Source organism: Macaca nemestrina, chromosome 7 (genome assembly GCF_043159975.1).
Source record: "Macaca nemestrina isolate mMacNem1 chromosome 7, mMacNem.hap1, whole genome shotgun sequence".
Classification (NCBI taxonomy): domain Eukaryota; kingdom Metazoa; phylum Chordata; class Mammalia; order Primates; family Cercopithecidae; genus Macaca; species Macaca nemestrina.
Window position 1 is genome coordinate 5,590,018 of NC_092131.1, and position 24,088 is coordinate 5,614,105.

At 45.1% G+C, this 24,088-nt stretch overlaps 1 protein-coding gene and 1 long non-coding RNA gene across 30 annotated transcripts in view; one reads left to right on the top strand and one right to left on the bottom strand.

Moving 5' to 3' along the window:
- The window catches only part of LOC105467387 (WD repeat domain 20), an 88,408-nt gene extending 72,328 nt beyond the window's left edge, over window positions 1–16,080 (bottom strand). For 4 of the 27 annotated variants that reach the window (XM_011716954.2, XM_011716956.3, XM_011716955.2 and 1 more), the window contains exon 1: window positions 15,521–15,834. In XM_011716954.2, the coding sequence (XP_011715256.1) occupies window positions 15,521–15,769 (249 nt within the window). In that variant the 5' untranslated portion in view covers window positions 15,770–15,834. Of the gene's footprint in view, window positions 1–15,520; window positions 15,860–15,963 lie in introns of those variants that run through there. The other 23 variants (XR_011625492.1, XR_978794.3, XR_011625491.1 and 20 more) reach the window with 15 other exon arrangements.
- A 230-nt stretch (window positions 16,081–16,310) lies between these two features.
- LOC105467654 (uncharacterized) overlaps window positions 16,311–24,088 on the top strand; it is a 45,994-nt gene continuing 38,216 nt past the window's right edge. For 2 of the 3 annotated variants that reach the window (XR_011625493.1, XR_011625495.1), the window contains exon 1: window positions 16,350–16,711. This is a non-coding gene — a long non-coding RNA (uncharacterized lncRNA). Of the gene's footprint in view, window positions 16,712–24,088 lie in introns of all 3 variants that reach the window. The other variant, XR_011625494.1, reaches the window with a different exon arrangement.

The window sequence follows — 24,088 nt, forward strand, 5'->3', positions numbered from 1 at the left end:
GTCTGCACATCTACAAAGGGATGGAAAAGGCTGAGCTCCTGTATCTGCTTTCCCTTCTCCCCAGAGTCTCTTCAACCTTTGAAAATCCCCACACTGCTCTCCCAGTAATCTCTCTCCGGTCTCTAAGGCTGCTCTCCTTTCCCCATTCTTACCCAGTTTCCCCCTCTCCTTGCAGGGCTCCAGATGAAAGAAACCAGCAGTCAGTTAGCAAATCACATGTGAGAGTTAGTAGAATGAGTCAGTTCCAGCTCTTTGGTATATCCTTGTATAACTAAAAGAAATATCTTACATTTGACAGTACTCTACCATTTCTGAAAGAGTGTTCATATAATTATCTCACTAATCCTTAAAAAAACTGTGAAGTAGGCAGGACAGATATTCTCATCTCTATTTACAAAAAAATGAAACCTGAGGCTCTGAGAGGTTAAGCAACCTGCTCAAAGTCACAGAGATCATCGTACAAAAGGCAAAATATGCACTGTTGGAGCAATCTCAACCTCTAAAACGGCTCCAAACATGAGTTGGTCTATTTTAAACTCAGAACTGCTGGGATGGCAGCTTCATGTTAATGTAGACAGTAAAAGCTGGACAAAGTCACAAGTCTTCATCCTATCAATTATTAATAATCCTATCAATTATTATCCATGTCCTTGAATCTATTTCTTCTTCCATAAAGTAGGAACAATAATAATAAATGACTGCCTGACCTTACCTCCCATAAGGCTCATCTAAAGTGCTCTACGTAAATGCTTTATAGACTGTGAAGTTATCATTCTCACCAATAATAAAGGACAGCATAAAAACAAAAAGGCAACAAAGCATTCATTCATTCATTCATTCATTCATTCATTCATTCGATAAATATTTCAGTGCCTGCAACATGCCAAGCACTGTTCTAGGTACCGAACAGGGGATACAATGATGAATAAGACAGAAAGGCTTATTCATGCTCTCAGGAAGTTGATGTTCAATAAGGAAGGTGAGAGAGACTGACAAATGCATACGTAAGTAAGCATGACAATATCAGTGCTATGGTCTGAATGTTTGTGTCCCCCCACCCCAAAATTCATTTGTTGAAACCTCATTACCAATGTGATAATATCAAGAGGTGGGGGCTTCTGGGTGATAAGATCATGATGGTGTGGTTCCCACGGACAGGATCGGCGCACTTATGAAAGAGGTCCCAGGGAGCTGCCTTCCCCTTCCACCATGTGAGGACACAGTGAGTAGACAATAAACCAGAATGAGAGCCCTCACCAGATAATGAATCTGCCAATATCCTCATCTTGACTTTCCAGACTCTAGAACTGTGAGAAATAAATTTCTGCTCTTTACAGGCTACCTAGTCTATGGTATTTTGTTACAGCAGTCTGACAGACTAAGACAACCAGTAGTAAGTAGTATATGAAAGATTTTTTTCTTTTTTTGAGACAGGGTCTTGCTCTATAACACAGGCTGGAATGCAGTAGCATGATCACAGCTCACTGCAACCTCAAACTCCTATGCTCAAGAGATCCTCCCACCTCAGTCTCCCCTGGAACTACAGATGGGTGCCACCACATCCAGCTCATTTAAAAATTTTTTTAACATAGTGAGACGAAGTCTAGAACTCCGGGCCCCAAGCAATCCTCCTGCTTCAGCCTCCCAAAGTGCTAGGATTATAGGCATGAGCCACTGTACCCAGACAAAGGATTTTTAAAAGAGTGATGTTACTGAAGGTGACCGATAGTACCACAAATTTATGGTCAAGAGGAGGTTCTCTGATGGATGGTGACATTTCAGCTGTGATCTAACCAGCAAGAAGGAGACAGCAACGCATAAAATAAGGGAGGTGAACATTTTTAGTAGAGGAAGCAGTTAATATAAAGAGGTTCCAGGGAGAGCACAGGTTGGACTAGCAAAGTGTCATCTAGCAATGTATTAGGCTGTTCTTCCATTGCTACAAGGAAATAGCTGAGACTGGGTAATTTATAAAGAAGGCGGCGGCTGGGTGCAATGGCTCACAACTATAGTCACAGCACTTTGGGAGGACGAAGCAGGCAGTTAGGAGATCGAGACCATCCTGGCTAACATGGTAAAACCCTGTCTCCACTAAAAATACAAAAACACAACCAGGCGTGGTGGCAGGTGCCTGTAATCCCAGCTACTCGGGAGGCTGAGGCAGGAGAATGGTGTGAACCCGGGAAGCAGAGCTTGCAGTGAGCCGAGATCATGCCACTGCACACCAGCCTGGGCGACAGAGCGAGACTCCATCTCAAAAAAAAAAAAAGAGGTTTCACTGGCTCATCGTTCTGCAACCTTTACAGGAAGCATAGTGCTGCCACCTACTCGGCTTCTAGGGAGGCCTCAGGAAGCTTTCAATCATGGCAGAAGGTGAAGAGGGAGCAGGCACTTCACGTGGAGAAAGAAGGTGCAAGAGGGAGACAAGGAAGTGCCACACACACTTTTAAACAGCCAGTTCTGGAGAGAACTCGTACTCACTAGCATGAGGACAGCACCAAGTAGATGGTCCTAAACCACTCCTGAGAAATCCACCCCTTGATCTAATCACCTCCCATCAGGCCCCACCTCCAATACTAGGGATTACTATTCAACATGAGATTTGGGCAGGGACCAGAGCTCCCACTGAGACTCCTAGTCCTGTGCTTACTGACAATATAAGTCCCTAGCTTATTGTTAAGCACTCTGGTTCTAGGGTTGAACAGAACTGGATTCAAACCCCAGGACAATGGCTTATTAGTTTTATAACCTATGCAAAGTATCCAACTGCTACAAACCTCAGTTTTCTCACCTGCAAAATAAGGATACTAATAGTATCTATTTTATAAGATGATTTGCAAAGATTTAATGAGATCACGCGGCCGGGTGCGGTGGCTCATGCCTGTAATCCCAGCACTTCGGGAGGCTGAGGTGGGCAGATCATGAGGTCAAGAGATCCAGACCATCCTGGCCAACATGGTGAAACCCCATCTGTAGTTAAAATACAAAAATTGGCCAGGGGTGGTGGTGTGTGCCTGTAGTCCCAGCTACTCAGGAGTCTGAAGCTGGAGAATCGCTTGAACCTGGGAGGAGGAGGTTGCAGTGAGCCAAGATCCCGCCACTATACTCCAGCCTGGCAAAAGAGCAAGACTCCGTCTCAAAAAAAAAAAAGAGAGGTCATGCATAATCTGTTAGCACAATATCCATAATTATCCATAATCCATGTTATTAAGAGGATTAATATGTTATTAATAATGTTAGCTATTACTATTATTACATGAGCTCTTAAACCTTGCTGTCTTCCTTTTCAATACTTCCAGGGATGTTCAGCTTATTTCTTTATATCCGAGAGGAAGAAAGAGTACTCCGCAGTGACTCACACCTATAATCCTACCACTTTGGGAGGCTGTGGTGGGAGGATCAGGTCAGGAGTTCAAGACCAGCCTCAGCAACATGGTGAAACCCTGTCTCTATAAAAAATACAGAAATTAGCCGGGCATAGTGGCACGTGCCTATAGTCCCAGATACTCAGGAGGGTGACGTGGGAAGATCACTTGATCCCAGGAGGCAGAGGCTGCAGTGAGTTGAGATCGTGCCAGTGCACTCCAGCCTGGGCAACAGAGTGAGACCCTGTGTCCAAAAACAAAAAAGTAAAAATTAGCCAGGTATGTGGGTGGTGGCATGCTCCTATAGACTCAGCTACTCGGAAGGCTGAGGCAGGAGGATTATTTGGGCCCAGGAGGTTGAGGCTGCAGTGAGCCATGATTGTGTCACTGCACTCCAGCCTGGGTGACAAAGTGAAATCTTGTTTCATTTAAAAAAAAAAAAAGAAAAAGGAAAAGAAAAGAGTACCCACATCACATCTCTTCTATAAAATATTTCCTGGCCCAGCATGGTGGTTCATGCCTATAATCCCAACACTTTGGGAGGCCAAGCAGGGAAGATCATTTGACCTAGGCAAGACCAAACCAGACAACGTAACAAGACCTTGCCTCTACCAAAAAAAAAAAAAAAAAATTAGCCAGGCATGGTGGTGCACACCTGTAGTCCCAGCTACATGGGAGGCTAAGGTGGAAGGATGGCTTCAGTCCAGGAGTTCAAGGCTGCAGTGCGCTATGAGTGAGCCACTACACTCTAGCCTGGGCTACAAAGTGAGACCTGGTCTCAAAAAAAAACAAAAACAAAAAAACCCTCCTAATTACTTTTTAACCTACTATCTCCCACTCTCAGGAATGACATCAGTATTAGCCATAGTTCATTTTTTGACACAAAAGCTTGTGTAAGAGGCCTAGGCACAGGCCTTAGGTTTAACATCAGGCTCTACCGTAGCCCTTCAGTATTGGTGGACACATCACAATCTCTCCAATGACAAAAAAAAAAAAAAATCCCCAAAGGATGGTTTTGAAGAGAAAATAAAAAGGCTATAAACTTTAGAGAGTTATGCATTTATCCTCTCACCAACTGTACACAGCACCTATGAATAGGCAATGTTCAGTTTTGAATGCTTTTCTAGCAGCTGCCTTATCATTGCTGGTTTACTTGTCCATCTCACCACTAGACTGTAGGCACTCTGGGCCAAGGACTATGTCTTATCTATCTTTGGATCCACAGGTCCAATAAATGTTAGTTGAATTGAATAAGCCCTTGATTATTCCACTGGACTGTGAACCCTTTGATAGCAGAGATTCTTAACAACATAGAGCGGGCACTCAGTAAGTCCTTTTAGAATGAGTGTGTGAATATCATGTCCCTCCTTGGTTAGATGATACTCCTCTTAAGGTCGGGGCCCATACCTCATACTTGTTTGATTTCCCATAGTCTGGCATACTGCTTTTCACACAAAAACTACTCAGATATTTATTAAATGAAATATTAAGGCAAGATAGAGCCTCTAAAGCAGAGATCCAAGTAAGTAAAGAGAATGAGAATCTGTACAAGTTTTACTGTAGCAGAACAAAAAAGCGCAGTAAAAGGGTAAGCTGGTTGTGAGTCAACTAAAGAAAAAAACAGCTTCATGGCAGAGCAATAATCTACAGTGTGGTAACTAAGAATGTTAACATAGTCCCTCTTACTAAATTATTCTTACTTTTTTTTTAGATGGTCTCATTCTGTCGCTGAGGCTAGAATGCAGTGGCTCGATCACACTGCAGCCTCGACTTCCCCACCCTGGGTTCAAGCAATCCTCTTACCTCAGCCTCCTGAGTAGCTGGGACTACAGGTACACATCACCACACTCAGCTAATTTTTAATTTTTTGTAGAGATAGGGTCTCACTATGTTGTCCAGGCTGGTTTCCAACTCTTAGCCTCAAGAAACCCTCCCACCTCGGCCTCCCAACGTGCTAGGATTACAGGCGTGATGTAATCCTATGCCAGGCCTGATTCTTACTTTGTAAATATAAAATCCTTATAAATTCCTTCCTCATGAATGATTCTTGCTTCTTTCTTATAAAACCTATATATTTAAGCTATTTCCCTATTGATACAAAGCAAGATAAGATGTAACAGACTGATTTGGCATGTTTTAGAATAATATATCTACTTTTTAAAAATCTACTACAAAATAGAATTGACGTCCAGGTGCGGTGGCTCACACCTGTAATCCCAGCACTTTGGGAGGCCAAGGCGGGTGGATCACGAGGTGAGGAATTAAGAGACCAGCCTGGCCAATACAATGAAACCCCAGCTCTACTAAAAAATACAAAAATTAGCCCGGCATGGTGGCGTGTGCCTGTAGTCCCAGCTACTCTGGAGTCTGAGGCAGAGTCTGAGGCAGAGGGTGCAGTGAGCCGAGATCGAGCCACTGCACTCCAGCCCGGGCGACAGAGTGAGCCTCTATCTCAAAAAAAATAAATAAATAAAATAGAATTGACAACAGAAAATATTTCTCAATTTACAAATTACCAACTGGCAGAGAAGCTGAAAAGTTGAGAAAAATGCTAAAAGAGCAGTTGACATCTAAAGCTCAATCAGAAATAAAAATGAAGCATTTCTGAAATTAGAAGTACAAGGCAACAAATACAAAAATTTATTAAAAATATGATCTGCACACATTTTGGGGCAAATCATCTATTTAAAATCCAATGCAATATTCTTCTACTAGGCAGAGAAATACTTTTCCACTTCACCTTTACTCCTTAATTCCACTTGATACTTATATTGCTATGCCACATGCAGAGCACATACTCTCCACTTTATATTGTAATGCTAAATACAAAATCAGCCGGGTACAGTGGCTCACACCTGTAATCCCAGCTCTTTGGGAGCACAAGGCAAAAAGGGTCACTTGAGCCCAGGAGTTCAAGGCCAGCCTAGGCAACACAGCAAGACCCAGTCTCTACAAAAAAATAATAATAATAATAATAATAATTTTTTTTTTTTTTGAGATGGAGTCTCGCTCTGTCACCCAGGCTGGAGTGCAGTGGCGCGATCTTGGCTCACTGCAAGCTCCACTTCCTGGGTTCAAGCGATTCTCCTGCCTCAGCCTCCTGAGTAGCTGGGACTACAGGCGCCCGCCACCACACCAGGCTAATTTTTTGTGTGTTTTTAGTAGAGATGGGGTTTCACCATGTTAGCCAGGATGGTTTCAATTTCCTGACCTCGTGATCCGCCCGCCTCGGCCTCCCAAAGTGCTAGGATTACAGGCGTTAGCCACTGCACCCGGCCTACAAAAAATTTTTAAAAATTATCCAGGTGCAGTGGCATATGTCTGTAGTCCCAACTACTCAGGAGGCTGAGGTAGGAGGATCACTTGAGCCCAGGAGGTTGAAGCTGCAGTGAGCTATGATCATGCCACTGCCCTCTAGCCTAGGTGACACAGTGAGACCCTATTCCAAACACACACACACACACACACACACACACACACACACAAAGCCAAACTCTTTAAAAACAGGAGTGTTAAATACACTTCACATTGGCCACAATAGACAGCAGTGCCTCATATATACCAGTCATCAATAAATGCTTGATGAATGAGGATTATGTTTTGTTTTGTTTTTTGAGACAGAGTCTCAGCTCTGTCACCCAGGCTGGAGTCCAGTGGCACAATCTCAGCTCACTGCAGCCTCAACCTCCCAGGCTCGAGCAATTCTCCCACCTAAGCCACGTGAATAGCTGGGGCCACAGGCATGCACCACCACACCTGACTAATTTTTTCTTGTAGAGATGGTATCTCACTATGTTGCCCTGGCTGGTCTAAAACTTCTGGGGTTCAAGCAATCCTCCTGCCTCGGCCTCCTAAAATACTGGGATTATAGGCATGAGCCAAGGTAACTTGTCACTGACACTGTCAATTTCAAGTGTCCTGAAAATTAAAACTGAATTCTACCAATTAGAAATGTATACCAATTAAGGTTACTTCTATTTTTAAGGTCTCCTGAATAACCAAATAAGATCACATTTCATATTACTGCACAAACTAACCTCACTGAGAAAGAAACAGAATTATTCTCTAAGATACTAAATTCCAGATGACAAAAATCTTCCTATTTTTAAAACAAGGTTCTTGGCCAGGTGCACCAGCCCACGCCTGTAATCCCAGCACTTTGGGAGGTCCAGGCAGGAGGATCACCTGAAGTCAGGAGTTCAAGACCAGCCTGGCCAACATGGGGAAACCCCATCTCTACTAAAAATACAAAAATTAGCCAGCGTGGTGGCAGGTGCCTGTAATCCTAGTTACTCAGGAGGCTGAGGCCTGAGAATGGCTTGAACCCAGGAGGTGGAGTTTGCAGTGAACCGAGATCATGCCATTGCACTCCAGCCTGGGGAACAGAGTGAGACTCTGTCTCCAAAAATAAAAATAAAAATAAAAATAAAATAAAATAAGGTTCTTTAGCCACACAGCCAAACCACTCAATGACAAAATCCACCATGTTTTGATGCTTGCTCACGCTCAAGTTTTCTATCAAAGCACATTACCCTTAAGTCACTATATTAAGTCAATGATAATAAATATCATATAAGTGACACGTTTTTTGAGGGCAAAGACTTTGACTACACCCAGCATCTAAAACAGTACCTTGTATCTGGTAGGCATACTCCATGAATATTTGCTGAAAGAATGGCATTCATGACTATCTCATGGACTTCAATGACATATTCCAGGTGCTTCTCACCATTGCTCATATCCACCCATGAAGTCCTCCTTTTTTGGGGAGGTCTCACTTTGTTGCCCAGGCTGGAGTGCACTGGCATGATCTTGGCTCACTGCAACCTCCACCTCCTGGGTTCAAGCGATTCTCCTGCCTCCTGAGTAGCTGGGATTACAGGCATGCACCACCATGCTTGGCTAATTTTTGTATTTTTTGTAGAGATGGGGTTTCACCGTGTTGACCAGGCTGGCCTTGAACTCCTAATCCCAGATGATCCACCCGCCTCAGCCTCTCAAAGTGCTGGAATTACAGGTTACCCAATGGAGTCTTTCAAAATCTCATCACCACCCTCCTCTTCAAAGCCAAGAGAACCCAGGTATAGTATGAAAGTATATCCACTTTAAATGATGTATTAAGATGCTTTCCCCTCAGTATGCAACATTCTAAAGTCAAATAAATCATCAATATTTCATAAGTCAGTAAATAGCCTTTAATGGAAAAGAAACACAAGTTTCCAGTCATTCAGCAACCCTGTGTGACCTACTAAATTAAGTACAAGATTTCTCAAAGTATATCTAATACAAAAAGTTCTAGACTTCAGAACCTCTTTCTAAATTACAAAAGGGGAGCCAGGGAGGTGTGAAAAATTACAAAAGGGGAGAAGGATGTGAACACGAACCTCTCTGAAGCAGTGAAGTATCTAAAACCAGTCTGTTAGGGGGACAATTTTTTTTTTTTTTTTTTTTTTTTTTAGACGGAGTCTTGCTCTGTCGCCCAGGCTGGTTTTTTGTATTTTTTAGTGGAGACGGGGTTTCACCATGTTAGCCAGGATGGTCTCGATCTCCTGACTTCGTGATCCGCCCGTCTCGGCCTCCCAAAGTGCTGGGATTACAGGCTTGAGCCACCGCGCCCGGCCCGGGAAAATTTTTTTTAAAGGCATCTAGTTCACCCTCCCACACAAAACAGGAATTCCTCCAATGTCACCAACAGGTGGTCCTGCAGTTTTTGACAAAGAGACAGAACATTTCCCGTATGAGCATTCCCATAACAGAACGCTCATTCTCTCTCAAGTCAACCCATTACCTTCTTCTTTAAATAGGATCTAAAAATACTTCAGCTTTTATGAACTGACTCTTCTTCTGGCCCCAACTTCATCTCAGCATCATGAACATAAAGCTCTTCTAGTCGGGCGTGGTGGCTCATGCCTGTAATCCCCAGCACTTTGGGAGGCTGAGGAGGGTGGATCACGAGGTCAGGAGTCCAAGACCAGCCTGGCCAAGATGCTGAAACCCCGTCTCTACTAAATATACAAAAATTAGCTGGGCATGGTGGCAAGCGCCTATAATCCCAGTTACTTCGGAGGCTGAGACAGGAGAATCACTTAAAACCCGGGTGCTAGAGGTTGCAATGAGCCAAGATCAAGCCACTGCACTCCAGCCTGGGAGACAGAGCAAGACTTCGTCTCAAAAAAAAAAAAACTCTTCTAGCATAAAGACCTAAAAATCACAATGTTTTCAGCTTGCTTTCCCAAACACCCCACCCCTCTCAATTCCAAATCAAGTAGGCAATGAATCAAAGAGATGAAGACATCTCTCCAATAGAATGATGAATCCATTTTCACTAAAAAAAAAAAAAAAAAAAAAAAAACCTGAGCACAGAATCATACAACCTTTAGAGTTGGAAAAACCTTAGAACCCTCTAAATTTACTTCCTACCTCCTGTAGTTATCACTTCAGTAACTTCTCTGGGCAGTACATTTGTGGCCTGGAATCTTAAGATGTGGGGAGGTAGGAAGGTTCTTTGGCTTGAATGTTAAGTCATTCTGAGTATAGTTTTTGTTTATTATTGATTGTTTTGGCTTTTTTTGAAACAGGCTCTCACTCTGTTGCCCAGGCTGGAGTGCAGTGGCACAATTACAGCTCACTGCAGCCTCAACCTCCCCAGTTCAAGTGACCTTCCCAACTCAGCCTTCCAAGTAGCTGGGACAAGAGGCACATGACACCACGCCCACCCTTGTAGAGACAGGGTTTCATTATGTTGCCCAGGCTGGTCTCAAACCCACATGAGGTTTCACTGTGTTGCCCAGGCTGGACTCCTGCAATCCTCCTGCCTCGGCCTCCCAAAGGGTTAGGATTACAGGTTTGAGCCACCACTCCTGGCCTGAGTACAGTTTTTAAAAGTTGTACATGGATCTTGTAGGTGACATAGTTTGACAGAAGTAGATCAAAAGTAATCTGTATCAATTGTTTACTATTACTTCATTGTCTCTTATACAATTTCCCTATTTTAAGAAGGTTAAATTTGTTACTTACTAGCAATATTTTTAAATGTCTTTTAAAAGATATGAGCTATTAAAAAATACCCAAGTTACTTTCGGGCCCAAAATTGAATAGGTTTTTCAGCTTCTAAAGATCTCTTTCAAGTTTGGCATAGACATGGCTTTACTCAGTCATCCACTCAACAAATACACAGTAAGGGCCTAACTCTAAACTGGACACTGCACTGGGCATTGAGAAGATGGAGAGAAGGAAAGATAAGGTCACTATTCTAAGGGAGCTTTGTTTACAGAAGGCACAATTGCATCATCACACAGAATTACAAATTCAGAAAAGTGCTAGGAAGGCAAAGTACAGGATGCTCTAAGAACACATACACATAATAGGGCCTGTAATCACAGCACTTTGGGAGGCTGAGGCGGGTGAATCACTTGAGGCCAGGAGTTCCAGACCAGCCTGGCCAACATGGCAAAACCCTGTCTCTATTAAAATACAAAAATGAGCCAGGCACAGTGGCGCATGCCTGTAATCCCAGCTACTCAAGAGGCTGAAGCATAAGAATCACTTGGGCCCAGGCAGCAGAGGATGCAGTGAGCCCCCAGCCTGGGTAACAGAGCAAGACTCTGCCTCAAAAAACAAAACAAAACAAAAAACCATGTAATAGAGGAAAACTGTTACACCATGGGGATTCAAAGCAAAATTTCCGAGGAAGTGATGGTTAAGCTAAGATCTGAATGGAGGCCATTCGTATTTATGTAAAAACAGAGATCCATAAAATGAGAAGAGAGGATTGGTCCAATAAGCCCAGCTACCTTACCTTTGGCATCTTTTATCATATATCCTAAAAACAACCTTTTTTTTTTTTTTTTTTTTTTTTTTAAGACAGAGTCTAGCTCTGTCGCCCAGGCTGGAGTACAGCGGTATGATCTCGGCTCACTGCAACCTCCACCTCCCAGGTTCAAGCGATTTTCCCGCCTTGGCCTCCCGAGTAGCTGGGACTATAGGTGAGCACCACCACGCCCAGCTAATTTTGTATTTTTAGTAAAGACGGGGTTTTACCATGTTGGCCAGGCTGGTCTCAAACTCCTGATCTCAGGTGACCTACCCGCCTCGGCCTCCCAAAGTGCTGAGATTACAGGCGTGAGCCACGGCATGCAGCCCCGCTCCCCCTTTTTGTTGTTTTAAAAACAGGGTCTCATTCTGTTGCCCAGGTTGGGGTGCAGTGGCACAATTATAGCTCACTGTAACCTTAACTCTTGGGCTCAAGAGCCCTCCTCAGCTTCCCAAGTAGCTGTGACTACAGGCACATACCACCATGCCCAGCTAATTTTTTTTTTTTTTTTTTTTTTTTTTTTTTTTTTGTAGACACAGGGTATTGATATGTTATCCAGGCTGGTCTCAAACTTCTGGGCTCAAGCGATCCTCCCATCTCAGCCTCCCAAAGTGCTGGGATTACAGGCGTGAGCCACTGCACCAGACCACAACCTCTTTTTTAAAACAAGAAGAACAAAGTATGTAATAAAGATGTCTGAAAGCTAGTAATTGAAAGTCTTTTGGGGAGAGGGACAGGGTCTTATTTAGCTCTGAATACCTCACATCACCTTGCCTAGTATCGTTACTATCACAGTAGTCACTCAAATCTGGTGAAATGATTAGTGTCAGTATTAAATCAACGTTAATACTGTCTTTAGTTAAATAAATTTGCCAAACTACATCTCCTCACATAAGAAACCCCATTTTAAACTTCCTCAATTGTGAAAAGATGTTTTAATCTACCTCAAGAATTTAATAAAATAATACATGGCAAAATGTCGAGGTAGATTCTATAAGTTCTTGGAATATATGATATCCCTGTGATCAAAAAGCCGGATCAGTCTCTTCTAAGATAGTTTAGACTCAGCTGTGCTTCATTTTCCTTACTATGAGAAAAAATTCTAACAGGTTTGCATCCCCTCTCTGGCCTCGGTTCTCTGACGAGGGTGAAATAACAAACTCTAAAGTTCCTTCTAACTCCAGACACCTGTAAACCTTTTAAAAGGCTCAAGATTGCAACTCCTTAGCATGAATGTTAGACTACTTCCTCACCTACTCCATTTCCCCAGGACCCCATGTTTTTTCTCAGGAAAGGTAGCACGTAATTCATGATTTAAGTTCTTTAAAACACCTATTTTCTACTCATTTTACACGCAGACTTAAGTTGAATTTATACATCTAAATTAGATCTTCTGAATAATCCAAATAATTATTGTAGGCCGGGCGCGGTGGCTCAAGCCTGTAATCCCAGCACTTTGGGAGGCCGAGACGGGCAGATCACGAGGTCAGGAGATCGAGACCATCCTGGCTAACCCAGTGAAACCCCATCTCTACTAAAAAATACAAAAAACTAGCCGGGCGAGGTGGCGGGCGCCTGTAGTCCCAGCTACTCGGGAGGCTGAGGCAGGAGAATGGCGTAAACCCGGGAGGCGGAGCTTGCAATGAGCTGAGATCCGGCCACTGCACTCCAGCCTGGGCGACAGAGCGAGACTCCGTCTCAAAAAAAAAAAAAAAAAAAAAAAAAAAACAGCCAACTGTGCTCTGGGTGTGGTGGGTCACATCTATAACCTCAGCACTTTAGCAGGCTGAGGTGGGAGGATCGCTTGAGGCCAGGAGTTCAAGACCAGCCTGGGCAACACGACAAGACCTCCATCTCTAAAAAACATTTTTTTGTTTTTAATTAGCCAGGCGTGGTGGTGCACACCTGTAGTTCCAGCCACTAGGAAGGCTGAAGTGAGAAGATCATCTGAGCCCAGGAGTTTGAGGCTGTAGTGAACTATAAGCATGCCACTGCACTCCAGCCTAGGCAACAGAATGAGATCCTGTCTCTAAAAACAAAAATAAAAACATGTTTAATGGCCATCGGTCAAAAATAGGTTTATAACTACTAACTCTAAAGAGTAAATCTTGGTTTTCCAATTAAGGAAAATTTACTTCCTATATTTTAAATCAGAAAATAGCCACAAAAAATCACTTACACTCAGAAGTAACAATAAATGCAAACTCATTAATGGAAAAAAAATTTTAAGTTACAATTAAAACAGCAGAAACATCTGCAACATAATGCAAATGTATCTATGATACTACCACATGAAAATGAAATTTGACCCAAAAAAACGTTAAAACACTCAAATTATGCAGGTAAGGGCAATTTACGTATTTCAGATTTATCTTGTTTAAAATAATTTTTTGGTGTAGTTTTAAAAGCCTTGCCTCCTTTTACCCTTCAGGGAATAGCGTCCCACTAAAAGAGAACACTATTGTAAGGATACTTTCAGGCAAGAAACTTGTCTTTATGATGTAAACCAGGGCTACCAGATCCAGATAAGGTTTGCCATTAGGATGCTTCAGAAGTAATAACCTTCAAAGAAAAAAAAATTTTAAAGTAATTCCTGCATTAATAATTGCTAGTTAGTGAATTTAGTTTTTAAGCACATTGTATTTTTATATAAATTTTTAAAACTTAAAATTCTAAACTTAATTTCCAGAGACAAAATCAATCCTTTCACCCTGAACATCAACGTCAAGACGGCAGCTTCTTATTTGACAGTTACTCTTAGTATTTCTTTAACTATATTTTACATCTACTGAGTGTTTCAGAGCCTTAAAATTCATTACGATTATTATATTATTAGTTACAACGTGCACTGTAACATTCCCTTTTTAAAGAGGTGCAAATAGAAGTTAAATAACTTATCCAAGGTCACCCAACAAGTCAGTGACAAAGTTGGGAGTAGGAGTAAAACTTCAGCCCCTAGACTGAAGACTACTTCAAGCGTTTGCAATTCCAAAAGAGGGAAAAAAAAAAAAAAAAAAAAAAAAAGGTCAAGCGATTTACCCTCAATAACTTCTAATAGTATACTCTAAATACAGTGGTACACTTATTATCATAAACACTAATAAAAAAGATTCACCGTGAATGAAAGAAACAACTTTGCTACATTTAGATACCACTGTCATTTCTCTAGCTCTTGTAACAAGCGAAAATCCTGCACTGGATCTGGCTATATGAAATCCTAGGGAATGTTCACTCTTCAATATGAACAATTTATTTTCATGCTAACATGCATTTGCGAATTAATCTTTTATCACCTTGTCCTATTTGGAGGTGCTGTGGGATGCATTTATTTCCTCACTCTTCCATAACATCAAGTCAAAGACTACAATCTCAAAACTAAGCAATTCTCCGTGAAAACACAGTTACATAGCCAATGAAAGAAAAGCTCTAATAAATGGCTGCTTTTAAAGAGATACTTTTAAAAGATGCTTACATGCTTCAGAGCATTACTGGTAACTCGCCCGCCAAGAAGGATGGTCCCTTTAAAGTAGCCTTTAAGGCATTATCCCTCCCCGTTTGGGACACAGTCTGACTTGTTGGACAAGACTAATCTGGGCACTCTCACACACAACCCCTCTGAACCAGCTTAGTTCATTGCAAACATCATTTCAACTGTAGTACTCAGCCCTTCGCATACTACAAGGGACAAGATGACTCTCCTTAACAGTCTTTCAGAACGTCCCCTCGGCGGACACTGACAGCCGACCTCCCGCGGATGTTTTTGGAAATAGAAATGTTAACACCAGGAGAGGCTCCTAGGAAGTGTCAGTGCGGCAGCAGGTGGAGTAGCCCTGCGTGCCGAGCAGGTTCTTTCTGACCTAGTCTCAGTCTCCGGCTTCCCGGCCCCAGTTCCGCCTTACAGAGATCTTGTTAAGCCGTCTTGCGCCCCTGTTCTCTAACCCAGGGCGAGACTTCCAACCCTCCAGGGAGGCGAGGCAATCGAAGCAGACAAGACGGCCACCCCATCTCTTCCGGGGACTCGCAGGCCCGCTCCCTGGCCATGTCAGAGCCTGATGGACCAGGCTGGAGGGGACGCAGCCGGCTCCCCTGGGAGCCTCCCAGCCAGAACCCCGCGTCCCACGGTTCCTTTCCACAGCCCCCACCCCTTCGAAACGCCACCGCCACCACCCTCCTTACTCCTGAATCCCCTCTCCTCAGGAGTACCCCAGTGGAGGGAGTTACCGGCCCACTCAAAAGTAAGAGCGACGGCCACCCCTCTCGGTCACCCTGGCCCCACTGTCACCGCCCTGCTCCCGCCTCTGCCTACGCCGCTGGCTGACCCCGGTGACGCCCGGGTCGGTACCTTGCGGACCCCCTTGTAGATATAGAAGTAGAGCTCCCGGCCCACATTGAAGCAGAGGCGGTCGCCGTTGCCAGACTGGTCGTTGAGGTTTACGAAGGAGACGCGGACAGGGTTGGATCCCTGCGAGTTGAAGGGCACCCGGTTGGGCCGGCTGTACTCCGAGTGTGGCAGCAGCTTGTACAGACCTTCCCGGGTGGTGAATTGGGTCTTAATCTCGTTCATCTCCTTCCCTCCTCCCTCCGTCGCCATCTTGGAAAGCAGCGTTCATCCTGCCCTAAGTGCCCGGATCACGCCCACCGCGCAGGCGCTGTTCCCGGTGCTCCCTCTTCCCCCACCCCTTGCCTTTTCCTTGTCGCCCCTCCCACCCGCGGGCCAGCCCCGCGAAGGCGGGCCGAAGGGAAGGGGCGGGCTTGTTTACGGCCCGACTGCGCAGGCGTGCTCACCTGGCGTGCTCCACCCGGCTGGGCGTCCGCAGGCTCCTCCCCCGGGCGTGGCCTCCGGGCGGCCCGGCTGCTTCCCAGGTGATGTTGGTTCCAGCCGGTGGGGTCTAGTTGACGGTTCCGCAGCCACTAGGACCAGCGGAAAGCCGATCGGGGGAACCGCGGCGGGGCTGGTGTCAGGAGCCTGAGGTGAACTTGAGGGTGCTTCCTCAGCGGTCTCCCCCCCTGCCCTGAGGGGCGCCGGGACCCCAAAGAGCGGAGGAAGAGCGCCACCCCGACTGCCACCGCTTCGGGGCCAGCACGCGGGGTACCCTACAGGAAGCGCGGATGCCCCTGTGTTCGGGCGGGGACGGCTCCACCCCTCCTGGGCCCTCCCTTCGGGACGGGGACTGTCCCGCCCAGAGAGAGTGCTGACCACCCGCGCGACCGTCTTGATCCCCGGTCAGGAAGCAAGCCCCTTGGAAGCCTCCTCGCCGCCGTTTCTGAGAAGGTACCGAAGGACTCAAGATTTACGCTTCACTATGTTTTATTTCAGGCCGGGTAGGGGGAGAGAAGAATGTGGTACAGCATGAATATCCTAATTCCTATGTGTGGTGAGCACTGGCGGCCTCCGCTTCTTAGCGGAGGTTTGTCCTTTCCAACTGTTCAGAGACACGCGGCGGGGAAGCGCTCTGGGAACCGGGGACTGAATCTATGCAGGATTCACTTCTCTTGCTCAGTAGTTTAAGAAGAGCTCTTAATAAAATTTAAGGTAATTGGTTTTTTTTTTCCAGAAGCCTCAGGTGGAGTCAGTGAGATTATTTACTAGGAGATCCATAGGGATAGTTGTATGCATGTAATGTACAGGGTCTAGATTTGTAAGAACGGGCACACGTGTCAAAGTAAGATTAAACAATCACTATTTTATACCTGGGTTTCTTGGCATGTTGCACCAGAATAGGAAAGTTTCTAAAGTGACAGAAACATTCTAATAGAATTCCAGGGAGGAGGGAAGCCAACATCTGTAACACCAAGAATCAACTATTCCTGAAAGTTCAGATTATATCTTGAGGGACACAAAAGAAGTGAATGGAGGGAATTTCTAAAGTAGGAGGAATCTAAATCATAAACATCTTCTGTATTATAAAGCAAATAGATACCAATAGAAACTGTGCCAATGATGTAATAATACATTTGCATTGTGTTGGAAAAAAAAGAAAAAAAAGCACTGAAGTCCTACTTAATTAATAGAGCCTTAGAAATGCTTAAAATTTTTTCTTAGAATTGTTTCGATGTTATCCGACTTTCCCTAAAAGTCAAATCGAGATGAGAAATCTTAATACACCAAGGTATGTTCTGTGGTTCCCATGGCTAGATCCCAAACTCCATAACTGTGCTATTTTACATTGAAAACACATATTTTACAATAATCAACCTGAAGGATAGTGACATCTTGAATCTTCTAAAAATAATTTATCTGTATTTCCTAATTATCAAGAGGAAAAAAGTGTAATAATATTTTGGGGGGAAAAGGCCAGGCGCAGTGGCTCACACCTGTAATCCCAGCACTTTGGGAGGCTGAGGTCAGGAAATCAAGACCATCCTGGCTAACATGGTGAAACCCCGTCTCTACTAAAAACACAAAAAAATTAGCCGGGCATGGTGGCAGGGGCCTGTAGTCCCAGCTACTTGGGAGGCAGAGGCAGGAGAATGGCGTGAACCCGGGAGGCGGAGCTTGCAGTGAGCCGAGATCGCGCCACTGCACGCCAACCTGGGCAACAGAGCCAGACTCTGTCTCAAAATATATATATATATACTGGCCGGGCGCGGTGGCTCAAGCCTGTAACCCCAGCACTTTGGGAGGCCGAGACGGGCGGATCACTAGGTCAGGAGATCGAGACCATCCTGGCTAACACGGTGAAACCCCGTCTCTACTAAAAAATACAAAAAAAACTAGCCAGGCGAGGTGGCGGGCCCCTGTAGTCCCAGCTACTCAGGAGGCTGAGACAGGAGACTGGCCCGAACCCGGGAGGCGGAGCTTGCAGTGAGCTGAGATCCGGCCACTGCACTCCAGCCTGGGCGACAGAGCGAGACTCCGTCTCAAAAAAAAAAAAAAAAAAAAATATATATATATATATATATGTGTGTGTGTGTGTATATATATGGGGGAAAAAAACCCAGTAAGCAAAAGTTAAAACAAAATTTTGTATTATTCCTTAATTAACCACAACATTCTATTTCCCATAATACCTATGTAATCTAAGCATTCTATCAAGATTTACCGTATATAAATTCAACATTTTATTATAATCACAGTAATAGACTATTCACTTTGTCTCATGCATAGCCTTTGGTTTTTTTTTCTTTTTTTTTGGACGGAGCCTTGCTCTGTTACCAGGCTGGAGTACAGTGATGTGATCTCAGCTCACTGCAACCTCTGCCTCCCAGGTTCAAGTGATCCTCCTGCTTCAGCCTCCCAAGTAGCTCAGACTACAGATGTGCACCACCATGCCCAACTAATTTTTGTATTTTTGGTAGAGATGAGGTTTTACCATGTTGGCCAAGATAGTCTTGACCTCTTGACCTTGTGATCTGCCCTCCTTGGCCTCCCAAAGTGCTGAGATTACAGGCATGAGCCACTGTACCCGACCCCACGCATAGCCTTTGAATAATCTCTGTTTTTATTCTTTTTCTCTCATAGCTTTCTTCCCCTCAATAAGTAACACCCAAAACTAAATAACTAGGCCTGAATGGCCAGGCATGTTGGCTCATGCCTGTAATCCCAGTACTTTGGGAGGCCGAGGCGGGCAGATCACGAGGTCAGGAGTATGAGATCGCCTGGCCAACATGATGAAACCCCATCTCTACTAAAAATACAAAAATTAGCCAGGCGTGGTGACACATGTCTGTAATCCCAGCTGCTCGGGAGGCTGAGGCAAGAGAATTGCTTGAACCCAGGAGGTGGAGGTTGCAATGAGCCGAGATCTCACCACTGCACTCCAGCCTGGGCGACAGAACGAGACTCCATCTCGGGAAATAAATAAATAAGTAGATAATAAATAAACGGGCCTGACCTAATTTTATTTCTGATTTTCAATTTCAAACCGGGAATTTATTTTTATTTTTATTTTTATTTTTTTTGTGGTAGAGTCTCACTCTGTTGCCCAGGCTTCAGTGCAGTGGCACAGTCTCAGCTCACCTCTCCACCTCCCAGGTTCAAGCGATTCTCCTGCCCCAGCCTCCCAAGTAGCTGGGATTACAGGCCCATGCCACCACACCCAGCTAATTTTTGTGTTTTTAGTAGAAACAGGGTTTCACCATGTTGGCCAGGCTGGTCTCAAACTCCTGACCTCAGGTGATCCACCCACCTCAGCTTCCCAAAGTGCTAGGATTACAGGTGTAAGGCACCGCACCCAGCCTCAAACTGGATATTTCTTTTTTCTTCTTCTTTCTTTGTGTTTTTTTTTTTTTTTTTTTTTTTTTTTTTTGAGAGAAGTCTTGCTCTTGTCCCCCAGGCTTGAGTGCAATGGCTCGATCTCAACTCACTGCAACCTCTGCCTCCTGGATTCAAACGATTCTTATGCCTCTGCCTCCCGAGTAGCTGGGATTAAGGCACCCGCCACCAAGCCCGGCTAATTTTTGTATTTTTTAGTACAGACGGGGTTTCACCATGTTGGCCAGGCTGGTCTCGAACTCCTGACCTCAGGTGATCCACCCGCCTCGGCCTCTCAAAGGGCTGGGATTACAGGCGTGAGCCACTGCACCCGGCCTAAACCAGGTATTTCTTTTTTTTTTTTTTTGAGACGGAGTCTCGCTCTGTCACCCAGGCTGGAGTGCAGTGGCCAGATCTCAGCTCACTGCAAGCTCCGCCTCCCAGGTTCACGCCATTCTCCTGCCTCAGCCTCCCGAGTAGCTGGGACTACAGGTGCCCGCCACCTCGCCCGGCTAGATTTTTGTATTTTTTTTAGTAGAGACGAGGTTTCACCGTGTTAGCCAGGATGGTCTCGATCTCCTGACCTTGTGATCCGCCCGTCTCGGCCTCCCAAAGTGCTGGGATTACAGGCTTGAGCCACCGTGCCCAGCCTTTTTTTTTTTTTTTTGAGACAGAGTCTCACTCTTGCCCAGGCTGGAGTGCAGTGGCATGATCTCGGCTCACCACAACCTCTACCTCCTGGGTTCAAGCGAGTCTCAGCCTCCTGAAGAGCTGGGACTACAGGCGTGTGCCACCACGCCGGGCTAATTTTTTTGTATTTTTAGCAGAGATGGGGTTTCACCATGCTGGTCAGGCTAGTCTTGAACTCCTGACCTCGTGATCCACCTGCCTTGGCCTCCCAAAGTGCTGGGATTACAGGCATGAGCTACCGCGCCCAGCCCAAACCTGGTATTTCTAAATAAATTCATCAGTCTCTAAACTTTATCAGTTATTTTTTCAGTTCAAACTTGAATCATTTTAATGGTTTTGTGAATTAATTCCTTCTAAACAACTACCAAAGTAATTTTTCTAAAAACAGTGCTTTAGGCATTACGTATTCTATTATCCAAAAACTTTCAATTATTTGAAATACCCACACAGTTTAAGTCATACACCAGTACTTCTCAGCCTGTTTCTTACCTACTGCATAAATCCTCCATTCCAGTCAGACAGTTCTGCTGTCATCCTTTTTTTTTTTTTTTTTTTTTTTTTTGAGACAGAGCCTTGCTCTGTCGCCCAAGCTGGAGCATAGTAGCTCAATCTCGGCTCTCTGCAACCTCCACCTCCTAGGCCCTGGCAAACCTCCCAAGTAGCTGGGACTAGAGGCATGTGCCACCATGCCCAGCTAATTTTTGTATTTTTTGTAGAGACGGGGTTTGTTTTTTTTTTTTTTTGAGACACGTCTCACTCTGTTGCCCAGGCTGGAGTGCAGTGGTGCAATCTCGGTTCACTGCAACCTCTGTCTCCTGGGTTTGAGCAATTCTCCTGCCTCAGCCTCCCAAGTAGCTGGGACTACAGGCACCCGCCACCATGCATGGCGAATTTTTGTATTTTTAGTAGAGACAGGGTTTCACCATGTCAGCCAGGCAGGCCTCAAACTCCTGAGCTCAAGCAATCCACCCACCTCTGCCTCCCAAAATTCAAGGCATGAGGCACCATGCCCAACCTGCTGTCATCCTTAGCTATGTCGCTTGCTTGAGATGACCTTCCCCCGACTGCCCCCCTTTCACCTTCATAGCGTATTATTTAAGAACTAGTTAAGGCCGGGCGTAGTGGCTCATGCCTGTAATCCCAGCACTTTTGGAGGCTGAGGCGGGCGATCACCTGAGTTCGGGAGTTTGAGACCAGCCTGACCAACATGGAGAAACCCTGTCTCTACTACAAATAAAAAATTAGCCAGGCGTGGTGGCATATGCCTATAATCCCAGCTACTAGGGAGACTGAGGCAGGAGAATCACTTGAACCTGGGAGGCAGAGGTTGCGGTGAGCCAAGATCACACCATTGCACTCCAGCCTGGGCAACAAGAGCAAAACTCCGTCTCGGGAAAAAAAAAAAAAAAGAACTAGTTTAAATCCCATTTTCACCAAGCCCTGGGTGATAAAACCATATTTGAAACCAAGGATTCTTAACTCGGGACCCATAGCTGGCTTCAGGGAATGTTTGAACTCCCTATAATTGTGTTCAAAATTTTGTGTACATATTCATTATATCATTAGAGTCTTATCAACATGTGCTAATTATCTTGTATTGTTTTGTTTTGAGATGGAGTTTTGCTCTTGTTGCCCAGGCTGGAGTGCAGTGACATGATCTTGGCTCACTGCAACCTCCGCCTCCCGGGTTCAAGCGATTCTCCTGCCTCAGCTTCCTGAGTAGCTGGGACTACAGGCATCTGCCACCGCGCCCGGCTGATTTTTGTGTTGTTAGTAGAGACGGGGTTTCACCATGTTGGCCAAACTGGTCTTGAACTCGTGACCTCAGATGATCCACCCACCTCAGCCTCCCAAAGTGCTGGGATTACCGGCCTGAGCCACTGCGCCTAGCGCCTACCCCTCCACCATTTTTTCCTTTTTTTTTTTTTTTGAGACAGAGTCTGGCCCTATGGCCCAGGCTGGAGTGCAGTGGCACGATCTCAGCTCACTGCAACCTCCATGTTCCAGGTTCAAGCAATTCTCCTGCCTCAGCCTCCTGAGTAGCTGGAATTACAGGTGCGTGCCACCAAGCCAGGCTAAATTCTTTTGTATTTTTAGTAGAGACAGGGCTTTGCCATTTGGCCAGGTTGGTCTCAAACTCCTGACCTCAGTTGATCTGCCTGCCTCAACCTCCCAGAGTGCTGAGATTACAGGCATGAGCCACCACGCCCAGCCCCCTTGTATTGATATTTATATTTTTTACATATATGCTCCCTTTTATCCAGATTGTATGCACACTTAAGCATAGTAGTAACCTCATTAAAATTCTCTGTAGTCTCAATTTTTTTCTTTTTCCTTTTTTTAGAGACAGGGTCTCACTATGTTGCCTGGGCAGGAAGTACAGTGGTACCGGCCTGGCTCATTGCAGCCTTAACCTTCCAGGCTCAAGCCATCCTCCTGCCCCAGCCTCCTGAGTAGCTGGGACTACAGGAATGTACCACCATGCCCAGCTAATTTTTAATTTTTTTCTTTTTTTGAGACTGTCTTGCTCTTTTGTCAGGCCGGAGTGCAGTGGCATGATCTCCACTCACTGCAACCTCCACCTCCCGGGTTCAAGCAATTCTCCTGCCTCAGCTTCTTGAGTAGCTGGGACTACAGGTGTGCGCCACCATGCCCAGCTAATTTTTGTACTTTTAGTAGAGATGGGGTTTCACCATGTTGGCCAGGATGGTCTCGATCTCTTGACCTTGTGATCTGCCTGTCTCGGCCTCCCAAAGTGTTGAGATTACAGGCGTGAGCCACCATGCCCGGCCATTTTTAAATTTTTTATAAAGACAGAACCTCACTATGTTGCCCAAGCTAGTCTTGAACTCCTGGACTCAAGTAATCCTCCTGCCTCAGCATCACAAAGTGTTGTGATTACAGGTATGAGCCAGCACAGCCAGCCTGTATTCTGAAATTTTTGAGTGACTACATTTGCTACATTGTTGTAACTTTCGGGATGTATCAGTAGACAAAAATTCCTCACTCATGAATTCCATGTTCTTGTAGGGAGAAGACAAAGAATAAGCAATAACAGAAAGGCAATAAACACAACTAAGTACATCGTGTAGTGATTAGCAGTAGGAAAAAAGTAGGTCAGGGTAAAAGAGAGATTGAGAATATGTCAGGTAATTTGCAGTTTCAAATATGTTGGTCAAAATAAGACTCTGAGACAGTGACATTTCTATAAAGACTTGAAAGAAGTAAGGAGGTGGGCCATGGGAAGAACTGGTAAAAGAGTGGACCAAGCACAGGAAAAAAACCACAGCAGAGGCCCCCAAGGCAGAAGTGTGCCTAGTGTGTTCAGGGAATAGTAAGAAGGCCATTGTGGCTGGAGCAGAGTGAGCAGGGAAACCATTGCAGGGTTTAAGAATTTATGTGTTTGCTGGTTTGAGAATAGATTTAAGGAAGCAAGAGTAGAACAGAGGCCAGGCGCGGTGGCTCACGCCTGTAATCCCAGCACTTTGGGAGGCCGAGGCGGGCGGATCACAAAGTCAGGAGATCCAGACCACAGTGAAACCCAGTCTCTACTAAAAATACAAAAAATTAGCCGGGCGTGGTGGCGGGCACCTGTAGTCCCAGCTACTCGCGAGGCTGAGGCAGGAGAATGGCGCAAACCCGGGAGGCGGAGCTTGCAGTGAGCCGAGATCGCGCCACTGCACTCCAGCATGGGCGACAGAGCAAGACTCCGTCTCAAAAAAAAAAAAAAAAAAAAAAAAAAAAAGAGTAGAACAGGAAGGTCACTAAGGAAGCTAACTGTAGTAATCCAGGCCACAGGTGCCAGAAACTTGGACTAGGTAGCAATTGAGATGAAAAGAGGCTGCAGAGTCCTACATATACTCTGAAGGTAAAGCTAAGAGGATTTCCCAGCAGATGGGATGTGGCTTGTGGGAGAAATGAAGGAGTCAGGAATGACTCCAAAGTAGACATTAGCAACTGGACGATGGAAATGCCATTAACAGAGATGAGGAAGGCTGAGGAGGAGCACGTTTTGAAAGGAAGATC